At 40.3% G+C, this 13128-nt stretch overlaps 1 protein-coding gene across 2 annotated transcripts in view; it reads left to right on the forward strand.

Annotated features, from left to right (window-relative positions):
- Positions 1-13128, forward strand: part of INSIG2 (insulin induced gene 2) — a 43116-nt gene that overhangs the window by 4710 nt on the left and 25278 nt on the right. For both annotated transcript variants that reach the window (XM_019973811.2, XM_019973819.2), the window contains exons 2-3: positions 3012-3411; positions 10674-10798. In XM_019973811.2, the coding sequence (XP_019829370.2) occupies positions 3168-3411; positions 10674-10798 (369 nt within the window). In that variant the 5' untranslated portion in view covers positions 3012-3167. The remainder of the gene's footprint in view (positions 1-3011; positions 3412-10673; positions 10799-13128) is intronic.

Here is a 13128-nt window from a genome sequence, read left to right on the forward strand (position 1 = left end):
CTAAGCTATAGAGGTCAGTGATGCTGTAGACTGAAGTGGGTTTGTGAGGTTGAGGATAGAATTCCCCCTCTGGGTGTTGGGCATACGCTTTGAGTGTGGTAGAGGCAGTTAAAAAAAAAGTGTTTATTGCATGGAACTGATAGGCTGTGAAAGTTCCTAGTACTTACAGATGTTCTCATTTTTTTATACTGTTTATTTTTAAAATAAACTCCTCCATCCCTCCTACAGTGTACACATGGGCTTTATTCCAAAATTCATTCGTAAGGTAGTTTGAAACTTGGAAGCTTAGAGGAAAGATATTTTAAATGATTAAATTTTGGTTAGGTTCACCTTCCAAAAGACTTGTTTAACCCAGTATAGTTTGATTCAGAAAGAGCTAACCCAATTTGATTAAACAAATGTGAATTTGTGGAGCTCCCAGTATGGGCTACATAGGTACCTTTCTGGGTTCATAGGCACAATGAAACTTGATAGTGAATAAGACGTACATACAAAGTTTGTATTTCGTAAAGCAAATATACACATCATCATCATGTTGCTATTCAGTTTAGTTCAGTTCAGTCGCTCAGTCATGTCCGACTCTGTGCAACCCCATGAATTACAGCATGCCAGGCCTCCCTGTCCATCACCAACTCCCGGAGTTCACTCAGACTCATGTCCATCGAGTCAGAGATGCCATCCAGCCATCTCATCCTCTGTCATCCCCTTCTCCTCCTGCCCCTAATCCCTCTCAGCATCAGAGTCTTTTCCAGTGAGTCAACTTTTCGCATCAGGTGGCCAAAGTACTGGATTTTCAGCTTTAGCATCATTCCTTCCAAAGAACACCCAAGACTGATGTCCTTTAGAATGGACTGGTTAGATCTCCTTGCAGTCCAAGGGACTCTCAAGAGTCTTCTCCAATACCACAGTTCAAAAGCATAAATTCTTCAGCGCTCAGCCTTCTTCACAGTCCAACTCTCACATCCATACATGACTACTGGGAAAACCATAGCCTTGACTAGATGGACCTTTGTTGGCAAAGTAATGTCTCTGCTTTTGAATATGCTATCTACGTTGGTCATAACTTTCCTTCCAAGGAGTAAGCGTCTTTTAATTTCATGGCTGCAGTCACCATCTGCAGTGGTTTTGGAGCCCCCAAAAATAAAGTCTGACACTGTTTCCCCGTATATTTCCCATGAACTGATGGGACCAGATGCCATGATCTTAGTTTTCTGAATGTTGAGCTTTAAGCCAACTTTTTCACTCTCTTCTTTCACTTTCATCATTAGAAGTGCCATATTTAAGTTTTAAATAAACTACTATTCAGAGAAAATATCATTTATGTACTGAGGTGACAATGCCCAAGATACATTGTTGGGTGGGATAATAGTAAGTTATGAAAATGATCTATATAGTACTTTCCCATTAAAAATTTTTTTTTTGGTATTTATAGGAAAAAAAAAAAAACACCTAGGGGAGTATGTAAGAGTTTGGGAGCCTGGACATGATGGTGTGAATGAGGGTTTTGGAGCCAGAGAGACTGCATGGATTTGAATTCTATTTTGCCCTCTTACTAAGGGTAGAAACTTGAGTGACAACCTTTCTTTGCTTTTTTACCTCACCTGTAATATGGACATAATTGCACTTACCTGTTAGGGTTGTGAAAATTAAATGAGTTACTGTATGTCAGGTGCTTAGGATAGCTCATGTGTGCCAAGTCGCTTCAGTTGTGTCCAGCTCTTTGCGACCCTATGGACTGCAGCCTGCCAAGCTCCTGTGTCCATGGGGATTCTCCAGGCAAGAGTACTGGAGTGGGTTGCCATGCCCTCACTCCAGGGGATCTTCCTCACCCAGGGATCGAACCTGTGTTTCTTATGTCTCCTGCATTGGCAGGTGGGTTCTTTACCACCCGTGCCATAAATAGTCTCAAGTGTTATTTGCTTTAAACAGACAAGGAGACTCTGGAGACATGGGTTCAATCCCTGGATCAGGAAGATCCCCTGGAGTAGGAAATGGCAACCCATTCCAGTATTTCTTGCCTGGGAAATCCCATGGACAGAGGATCCTGGTGGGGCTACAGTCCATGGGGTTGCAAAAAGTTGGACATGACTGAGCATGCATGCATGTTCTTAAAACTCACTTCTTGGTACAAAGGAAAGACCACTTTGGTTTGGCAAGGGCAGGGAGTGATGGTGAGTGAATACCTAGAGTGACTGTACTTGGAAAGTTCTAGGTTTTAGGAATCAGACGCCCTGTGCCTCGAACTCCTTAGAATCTAGCCCAGAGGTTATTCTTTGTTTTCTTAGCTTCCTTTCTTACGCTTCCTGCTCCAGCTTTCTCACAATAGCTCTCATGATTGCAACAAAGGTGGACTGGGTGACGGCAGGGGTGGCTCACAACTCTGGACCTGGGGACAGAGGGTCAGGTCTGATTTCTATGCTTGATGTACGTGTTAGTGAATGGGTGGTGGTCTGTTTTTTATAGGGCACTTTTGTGCAGAAATTCACATGTTTAAGCATTAAACATTAAAAGAGTCATTTTATTCCCCTATGGAGATCGTCCTCCTTGAGCATGTCACATTTGATTGAGAACAGTAAAACACTAACAGTCAGAATATGCCGATTTTCTGTAAAGTTCTGTAAAGTGTAAAAATTTCTGTGTGAATCTCCAAGCCCTTCAGTTACATGGGCTTGGAGATTGGGTAGAAGAAACAGAAACCTGGAGATTTGATCTTGTGGTTTCTCCAACAGTAAAAGTGTCTCAGGTAGCCTGAGCTGCTTTTTTCACTGATGTGGGGCAAGCAAGGTCACTAGTTCTGTCCTAGTAAATATAAATTTAGCACTTCATGTTTTATTACAATATGCATATAAAAGTGCTTTTTACGTCTTCTTATTCCATAAGTAACTAATTTAAATAAGCATGTAAACTTGTCATTTCATTATTTGTTCTTTAAAATGAACTAGTATTGAAATCAGGAAAACTCTAGTCATTTATTAGGCATACATTGATTGCTTTTTTCTTATCTCTTGCAGGATTTCTGGTAGGTCCTGTTTTAGGACGAGATGCAGTACTGTTGAAACGCCAGTCTGCTTTGGTTCATACAATCAGCTTTTTCAGCTGGGAAACCCTTTCTTGTTCCTTTTTTTTTTTTTTTTTTTTTTTTGCCAACTTACTGAACTTATGAAACCATGGCAGAAGGAGAGACAGAGTCACCTGGGCCCAAAAAGCGTGGTCCATATATCTCATCTGTCACTAGCCGGAGTGTGAACTTGATGATTCGAGGAGTAGTGCTGTTTTTTATTGGAGTATTTCTTGCATTAGTGTTAAATTTACTTCAGATTCAGAGAAATGTGACACTCTTTCCACCTGATGTGATTGCAAGCATCTTTTCTTCAGCATGGTGGGTACCGCCATGCTGTGGCACAGCATCAGGTATGTGAAGGCTGTTTCTGTAATGCAAAAGACATTAGGATAAATGACTATGGCTGTTTTCTGGGAAATATTTGAAAAAGTCAGCTCTACTGGGTTGTAGTTTAAATACAGTACAATGCACCTGTTTTAAGTGATCAGTTTAATGAGTTTAGATGAATCATACATTCATGTAACCACCCCCACAGTTCAGCTATAGAACATTTCTGCTGCTAAGTCGCTTCAGTCGTGTCCGACTCTGTGCGACCCTATAGACAGCAGCCCATCAGGCTCCACCGTCCCTGGGATTCTCCAGGCAAGAACACAGGAGTGGGTTGCCATTTCCTTCTCCAATGCATGAAAGTGAAAAGTGAAAGTGAAGTCGCTCAGTCGTGTCCGACTCTTATCGACCCCATGGACTGGAGCCTACCAGGCTCCTCCGTCCATGGGATTTTCCAGGCAAGAGTACTGGAGTGGGGTGCCATTACCTTCTGCAATAGAACATTTCTGCTGCTGCTGCTGCTAAGTTGCTTCAGTCGTGTCCGACTCTGGGCGACCCCATAGACGGAAGCACACCAGGCTCCCCTGTCCCTGGGATTCTCCAGGCAAGAACTCTGGAGCGCGTTGCCATTTCCTTCTCCAGTGCATGAAAGTGAAAAGTGAAAGGGAAATCGCTCAGTCGTGTCCTACTCTTAGCGACCCTGTGGACTGCAGCCCACCAGGCTCCTCCGCCCATGGGATTTTCCAGGCATTTCTAGTACCCTCTAAATTCTCTTGTGCCCTTTTGCAGCCTACCACCAGCCTCAGGCTGAATCTGGATTATTTTCACCTGTTCTAGAATTTAGTATAAATGGAATCATAGAGTTCTTATTCGTTTGTGTCTGATTTCTATGTGACTGACCCATATGACCTTTAAAAATTCAGTCCTAAAAACAGTCTTGATTCTCTTGAGGATGAGGCTTTTAACCTCTTAATTTTGTTCTTTCTTCAACCCACCTCATATAAATTTATTTGAAATTATTTTGATGACACTGGTTTTAAGGTTTTGATGTATGTTATCGTCCAGTTTTTAAAGTAAATGAAAACTTGAAAAATGGAAGACAGTTGATCCTTGAACAGCACAAGTGTGAAGGGTTATGTGTGGGGTTGTTTTTTTTTAAATGTGTATCACACAGTCTGAGCTTGGTTGAATCTGCAGGTGCAGAACTGTGTATACAGAGGGCGAACTGTAAAGTTACAGGCGTATTTTCACTTATACAGAGGGTTGGTGCCCTTAAGCCTCAATGTTGTTCAAGGGTTGACTATAATTTTATACAAATTTAAAGCCTCATGTTATCTTTTAGATTTTTGTATGTTTTTTCTCTTTATATCTTGTTTTTAGATATACTTTCAGAATAATAAATTCTTAAAAGAGAAGTAAGGCAGATTGTCTTCGATTAAAATCATTATTCTATTAGTTTAGATCTCTCTTCATGGGCAATGTATATTGGATAAAGTGGAGCATTTCAGAATACTGTATTGATGCTGCACTTCTATAATGGATAGCTCTTTGGCTTTTTCTAGTGAGACCAATAGATTATACTACTTTATGTAATAAAGTAATAGATGTAGAAGAAAGCCACATGGGTAGAAGAGAATTCATTATTTTATGAATGTCCGTTTGGTATCTCACACTTAATATATATCACTACCTTTCAATATAATGTAGATCTTCCTTGATTTATGTCCTACAGCTAGAGGGCCAAGGGTGAGGAGTTAGGTGTGAGATATTTTTAAAATGCTATTGTGAAACTTATTGGACATTTACATAATCCCATTGCGTGGATGGAAAGGCATTTTTGTGGTAAGGTTTCAGCATGGTTTATATACTGATGTCTCACTATTACAGTATTTACCTTAAAAGAGAACTTGTAAAGGTTATGATTCTTCATTTCCCCAGGGCTGCTGCTATTCTCTGAGAGAACAGTTGACAGTTCAAATAGACAAAGGAAAAAAGCATAAATTGTATTTTATTATTCTCTGTTGTATTCAGTATCTACCAGTCCTCATGTGTTTTCTTTTCTTTCATTTACATTCAGAAGAAAAAAGTTTTCCCAACAACTTTTTCTACTTCTTTATTTTCTCCTGTAGCAGAGCTGCTGTCCCTGTACAGTAGAAGCTTTTCAGGACTTAGAAGAGTGTGTCTTTCCAGAATAGACAAAGGAGCAGCGGGGGAGGAAAACCCTTGTTTTATTGAGTGTCTTAATGTTTTGGTCTGTCCCTTAATCACAGGGATCTGTAGGGCAACCTTGGGAATGAGATGTTTGCATTGTGCCTATTTTGAGGGGATGAAGAAACAGGAGAGGGTATCAGTGAGCTCAGGGTTCCAGAGCAGGGAGTGGTGTGGCCACATGACATCACATCATCACATGCTGGGGAAAGGCACAGAGGGAGCCACTCTTCCTCCCCTCTCTGGGTACCTCTCTGAACTTTCCAGACTCAGTGCCTGGCCTGAAGGTACAGTGGCCTACAGTACACCGGCCTATGCTGCACCTTCTGGGAAAGGGCAGGAGAACCGGACTGAGGTTCCGTTGCGCCTCCCTTACTGGGAGGAGCAGGGAGTACATCTCTCTCTGTGATGTGGGCACTTTTGCCACAAACTCACATTTAGGAAGGAAAATTTCTAATGTTAATGCTACATTTCAGTCACCCTGTTCCTACTTTCCTACCTTTTCCCAACCACTAGCTTGTCCCAGTTGCCAGCTTAACCTCATATCATTTCATGTGGAGTATTTACATTTACACTTCTTGCTTAAGTGTTTCTTCTGAAAGTGGTACATTCCATGAGGTGCCCAGGCAAATGAAAGGAGAGATTCCAGTTAAGTCCACACTTGATGGTGTTGGTTAAGTCATGGTGTTTAGTAGGTAGGGACAAGGATATCAGGTGCGTGCAAGCTGCCATAGATGGAAAATAGATTCTTACGTAATTGCTGCCTCCCCCACACCCCAGCTCCAATTTTAGGGAAAGTGTTTAAAAAAGGTAAATGCTGTGAGAAACAGTGTGTACAGTTTATGTGTATATATGGTATGTATATGTTTTTGTGTATATATGTTGCTGTGCATTTTCAAAGTTCTCTTGGCTCTTATCATCTCAGATCAGAAAAACTGATAATTATCCTTTGATTTTTCTGTCCAATAAATATCTGTAGACTGAGCAGCTACCTTCTGGAGCATCTCCAAAATCACCACTTTGTACATGTAAACCCTGTTCTGAGAAATTCACTAGTGGTGCTTCGGGAGGGGCAGCTAGTAGAGAACCCTGGTAAACTCCTTTGGATCCCATTCTCCTTTTCCTGGTTCTCTGTTTTCAGTTTAATAATGGGCAGTATTTCAAGTTGGTTAACTTTTTTAACTTGCACAGAGCGTTAGAATTGGAGTTAAGAACCTCTTGAATGTGGTTGAGAGCTACAAAGGAGTATTTCTGAAGAAAAAATAGGAAAAAAGATTATGTGGCTAAAATAACTGGAGAACTTGACTGACAAATCATTAGTAACTAGACTGTGTCTGTGCCTATGAAGTGAATATCTGATTTAAAAATGCAAAACAAACATCTTTTCTGTTGGCCCATGCAGTCAGTCACCCAGTTACTGGAGAGCCTTACAAGGCTCCTCCTTTCTCTCTCATGACCCACATTGGGTTTCCAAGTTTTCCATCTCTCCCTTGCCTCATCTCGGTCTAGGCCCTCAACCGCTCTGCTTGGAATTTTCAGTCATTTTGTTTTTCTGCCTTGGATTTTGTCTCCCTCGTCCCCCCAAGCCCCTCCTTTCCTGTCCTGTGTTAGCCCCTCACTACTGGAAGAACGTTTGTCCCTCTATCTGGCACAAGTGTGAGGGTGTTATTTTCCCAGTGACTGTGGGAAAAGTCTCTTTGTATGGCCTGTATGCTTTCCACAGGCTTTCCACCACCTGTGGCGCTAGTGGTAAAGAATCTGCCTACCAGTGCAGGGACATAAGAGACATGGGTTCCATTCCTGGATTGGGAAGATCCCCTAGAAGGGGGTATGGTAACCCACTCCAGTATTCTTGCCTGGAGAATCCCATGGACTGGCAGGCTACAGTCCATGAGTCGCAAAGAGTCAGACACGACTAATGTGACTTGGCACATGGCCCCTGCCAGCTTGTATCCTTCTCAGAGAATTTCTGGACTCTAAAACTCTTTCTGCCTAAAGTTACCAGTTTCCAGATGATACCAGGAATTTTCTGTTGTCTGTGCTTTTCCTCAGATGCTTCCCTTTGATTAGAAAGCCCTTTACAGACCATTCAGCCACTGAACACTCTGCCTTAAGGGTCACCTCTTCTGTGTTACTCTCCTAACAGGTTTACACCCTCCTCCCCTTGGCATACGGCAGGAAAGACGGGACCTTTGGGCCCTGTTAGTGCTGCCCCTCAGAGAAGGCAATGGCACCCCACTCCAGTACTCTTGCCTGGAAAATCCCATGAATGGAGGAGCCTGGTGGGCTGCAGTCCATGGAGTCGCTAAAAGTCAGACACGACTTCACTTTCACTTTCACTTTCACTTTCATACATTGGAGAAGGAAATGGCAACCCACTCTAGTGTTCTTGCCTGGAGAATCCCAGGGATGGGGGAGCCTGGTGGGCTGCCATCTATGGGGTTGCACAGAGTTGGACACGACTGAAGCAACTTAGCAGCAGCAGCAGCAGTGCTGCCCGTAACACGTTACTTGATCAAATTGTTTCTGTGGTCACTTTGGGACTGAGTCACGTCTTACTCGTTTACCCTTTTTAAATGCCCAGCAAATATGAAGAACCAGACACATTGTGGGTTCTGCTTCATCTTGTTAGATGAACACATTGCTCAGCCTGTCATAGTTCTTCATGAAAGTATATCTCATTCCATGGTTGTGCTTGTTCAGCTCCCTTTCCTTGAAAAATGTTTAACTTAACTTTTTCTTTTAGTGGAGTGCTGCATTAAACACATTACCATGAAAAATAATGACTTGATGTTTTACAAACTTCTCTTGTTTTTGGTCTTGGTAGCCTACAATTAGTTACTGGGAAATAACTGAAATATACCTCAAGAAATGTGATTTTTGCTGCAGAGAACCATCTGATTAAGCAGGACTGTGTTTGCATATGGTTTTACACAGGCATGATTTTTAGTCTCTCGTGTTAAAATAAGAAACTGGAGGAAGAGGACAAGAAGACCAGACACATTTCTGATGAGCTCTCAACAGTGCTGCCTTCCTGCACTGTAGATTTTGCTCTCAGACTCTGCCAAGCCTTTATTTAAAGGAAAGAAAAAAGACATTTAATGGGAAGTGACAAGCTCCCTCGAATTCTCCCTCTCAGTGAGCATCCAAGAACCATGCAGACTCGATGGATTTGATTTTTATTGGCAAATCCCAAGGTTGGCAGCGTGGCAGTTTAAATTTCTTTTTGTGTTTTTGCTTTCTCTCCTCAGTTGTCTCTCACTTGTGAGTCTGACATCACATGCATAAAAATATAGTCAATTTTACTTATTTATATCTTTGCCCACACATGTCAGTACTCTCTATGTGATAATTCTCTACCTATGGCATCAGCTGCTGAGGAAAATTGACTTGAAATGCCTGATCTTAGTTGATATCCTCAGCAACAGGCAAAGGAAGGGAAGAGGGAGCAAGAGCAAGGACCGACACATTGAGCTGCTAGTTTCATGACCCCTTGAGAACAAAAAAAGAGGTAATATTCATTCAGATATATTTCAGCTGTTAGGCATGCTTGTTGCCACTTTAACTTTGTAGAAATTTGGAAATGCTGTCAATTAGTCTCACGGGATATTAGAGCAGAACCTTTTAAATAGGAATATAATTTGAAACTTTAAAATTTACTAGTAGTTGTTGGAACTCTGCATTGGGGAAATGTGTTGCTAATGTCTTGATGGTCTGTGAACCATTTATCCTCAGCAAAAGCCTAATCGGAAGAGCCCATTCAGTTTTGTGGATTAGAAAATGTATATTTCATTGCAACATCTCAAATCCAGATGGCATGGTGGCCATATGGCCTGTTTGCTATGCTGTTCCATTTGTCTGCTAGCTTGTGATTTTTTTATATTAGTTGATTTCATTTTTCTTTGAAGATAGAATGCATTGTTTGTGAGCTAGAGCTAACCAGTACCAGCCCAGGCAAGGGCTTCTAACCCTTTGGTTACTTAGGTTTGGGTACCATAATTTCATGATTCATTGTAGGAAATACTGGACATTTTAAGCATACTTTTCAACCAGTGTGACAGTTGTGTTTTTATTACCAAATGGCAGCGTAAACATTCTGTTTTTAGGAAGATTATCAAACTAAAGCTGCCCAGATATTTCCTATTAAATTTAGTCTGTAGAAGTATATTTTATTCATAACTTGTTGAAAAATGTTTTGGTTCATGAAATACTCTTTTTTTTTTTTTAATGAGTAATTTAGCATTTTAAATCCTCTCCTACCAAATGAGTAAAATGTTGAGGTTTAACAAGGATTTAAGTTAAAAATTGAATTACTCATAATTAATTGCACTGTTAGCTTTCAATATGTTCTTTGCAAAATGAAGAAATATTCTAAAATGATTTCTTCTGATCTTTTTAACAGTGAATTTCAGTTTTTACTGAAAACATGTGATTCCATATACCATGTTTTCTCCATTTTTCCTCTGCAGAATGAGTCTTATGATAGATTTCTGTTGCAAGTTTCCCTGCTTTGACAGGCTGATCTAGAGTCTCATTAGAGGGCCAGGTTGGAAGGGAGTGTCAGGACAAGACATTAGATGAGGGGACAGGATCCTCCATATAGCAGTATAGCCATATCCATCTAGTAGTATGTGTGTGATGAGCTTGTACGTGTTTACACTTCAAGCTTCTCTTTAGATTTGTGTCATTTCATGGCATGTTGCATGGGTATATAGCTTAAAAAGAATATTACTTAACTGCTAACTGGTTTGATGGTTTCCAAGTCTCAGAGATATTAGTAGTAGAAACGTGGTGCGACTCATCTCTAGTCCAGTCTGTTGAATTCTGAATCATACAATGAAATACTGTTTTGCCTGTTGTAATTGAGACTGCTGTTGTAATCATTTACAGTACTGTCTTCAGTGGTGTTATCCTCACTTTTTTTTTTCTTTTGGGAGGTAAGTTTATAGTATCAATGATTAATGTTAAGTAAATTGAAAAGCTTTTCTAGAGAATCTTTCAAATGCTTATGATGGTTGTTGTGACCCTTAGCTTAACCGTTGGAAATGACTTAATTTTTTGCTTTTCTCCCCCACAGCTGTGATTGGGTTATTATACCCCTGCATTGACAGGCATCTAGGAGAACCACATAAGTTTAAAAGAGAATGGTCCAGTGTGATGCGGTGTGTAGCCGTCTTTGTTGGTATAAATCACGCCAGCGCTGTATCCTTTCTGCTGTGATGAGATGCGTAATAACAAGGCAGCTTCCGAGAAACCAAAGGTTAAGCAGACCCTTGCAACCTCACTGTTGTTGAATTGTGATACACCCACTTAGTCATAAAAAGAATACGCAAGTACAGTGTGGGGTCCAGCCTTTCACTTCAATCACTCAGAAACTTTGTACGTTAAAAAAAAATTTCCCTATTTTTCTTTAAATTAGGTTACTTCATTATCTCCATCTAGTTTTTCTAACTCTAACATTGAAACAGGTACATTTTCAAAGGAATTTCTTTTCTTTCTTTATTTGAGATTTGCTGGTAAGGACATGTGGTGACTTCAGGTACTAGTTTTTTGTTTTTGTTTTTGTTTTTTTTTAATTTGAAATATATATATATGTATATGTATATATAGTTTCTTTTTTTTAAAGACTGTCATTTGTTGGTGTTAATCAACACCCACAAACCACATAAATGTTCTTAAAAGGGGCAGAAGTAGAAGTAGCCAATATAGACCTGTGTTGAAAAAGAAATTCTTTTTCCTAAGTTACATATTCTTAAAGTTTAATCATTTTAAGGATTCTGACATTTTAATTTACTGATTCATGAGTGTTTTCATAATGTTCTGGCTTGAAGGATAAAGTAACCTCTATTTCCCATCTCTCCTCTGCCTTCTACCCCCTCCCCAGAAAATTATGTGCCCCCAAGAACAAAAGCTTTTGCCCTCAAAAGGTTTTGATCCTGTCATCCTCTCTGCCTCCTACCTGAACCCCTGTCCCTGATTTCCCTCTGTAGAAGAGGATCTGGGAAATGCTAGTTCAGTCTTCCCTTTTCTAGAAGATATGGCTTGGAAGGTGGAAGTAAAGAGACCTATGACTCAGACTGTGAGGCTTCCTCTTGAAACTCTGTGCTGGGCTCAGTTAGCTGAAGAGAGGATGTGTCATGGGGCAAGGAGATTCCAGTGTCTCTTAACAGAAAGTGTCAAGGTGATTGGGAGAAGCTAGAGAAGAGGAACCAAGGAAAGAAGCCGAGTCCTAGATTCTGAAAACACATCTTATCTTTCTGTTCCCAGTTGTGCTGGTTCTTGGAGAGCTGTGAAGCCACTGGAAAATGCCTCAGTGGCACTTATTTTTGGTTTTTCCCTTTCTTTTTGTCTTAAAAGAGTTTCTCAACATGTTTAGTTTTGTGAAATCTTTGAGAATTAGGATTTTATAACAAACAAATCTAGTGGTTAGGAGGGCTTTAGAAAGACAGACTCATGAATATTATATCGGGAGGAAAACTTAGAAATCTCCTAGTTCCATGTTTTCTTTATTCAGATAAGAGAAGGGAAAGCTCTAGAGATTCGGTACTTGGCTAAGTAATTCATACTGCAAGGCTGTGCCAGAGCCGAGTCCAGACCCTGGAGATCCTGGTGCGTCTAGGAACATTGCTTTTCTGACCCAGGAGCCCTACAAGTGTGTAAATTCATCTCTGTCTGCTGGATTAGACCTTTCTATCGTAGACAGTTCGGTTCTTTTTAAGTTGAGAAATTTAAATAACCTTTTCTGGAATTTAAAAGATTTACATGTCTATTTTAAATTCTTAGCTTTGGTGGTTCTTTTCTTCCTCGCTAAATGAAATCCTTAAATATAACCATCTCACCTGTTCTGTTCATCCTTTAAGCAAAATCCAAAATGTTTACAAATTTTATAACACAGACTTAATATTAGGTTGCTTAGACTTTAGAAAGTCACATTATAATATTTTTGATTCATGTTTTTACCTGTTCCCTGGAAGTCTCCTTATTTTGCTTTGCCTCTTGTAACAAAGTTAATTTAGTTAGCAAAGATAGAACCAGTTAATGTTGAACTCCACTCATTACAAGAGTGTTTATTACATAGAGAAATCAGAGAACTCAAGCATTTTTTTGGAGTTGGAGGTTTAAAAGCCTCTAAAGAATAAAAGCTTTTTCAGAAAGCATACCCATAGACTATAGGTTTCTTTATAAATCAAGCCTAAACAACGACTGATTTTGAGTGGTCCTTGACTGCTGAGACATAAGAAGGCTGGGTGTTCAGGGTACCCGCTGGTTGGGTGGGAGAGGGGGGATGGTGGTATACAGCGTGGTGTTAAAGGAAGTGGAAAATGGTTTTATATGCATTTTTGGAGCTTGTTCTCTCTTTTCTGTAGTTGCAGCATGGCCAGTTAGTTTGGCAAGATATGTAGTCTCCTCTGGGGAGCTGAATATAGAGCCAAGATGTGGCCTTTGGGATATAGATAATGCCCTTTTAATGATATTTGAAATTAATTCCTTTAGTGTAATCCTCTGGCAAAGAAATTAGAAAATTGAATTTA

This window comes from Bos indicus, chromosome 2, assembly GCF_029378745.1.
Source record: "Bos indicus isolate NIAB-ARS_2022 breed Sahiwal x Tharparkar chromosome 2, NIAB-ARS_B.indTharparkar_mat_pri_1.0, whole genome shotgun sequence".
Taxonomy (NCBI): Eukaryota; Metazoa; Chordata; class Mammalia; order Artiodactyla; family Bovidae; genus Bos; species Bos indicus.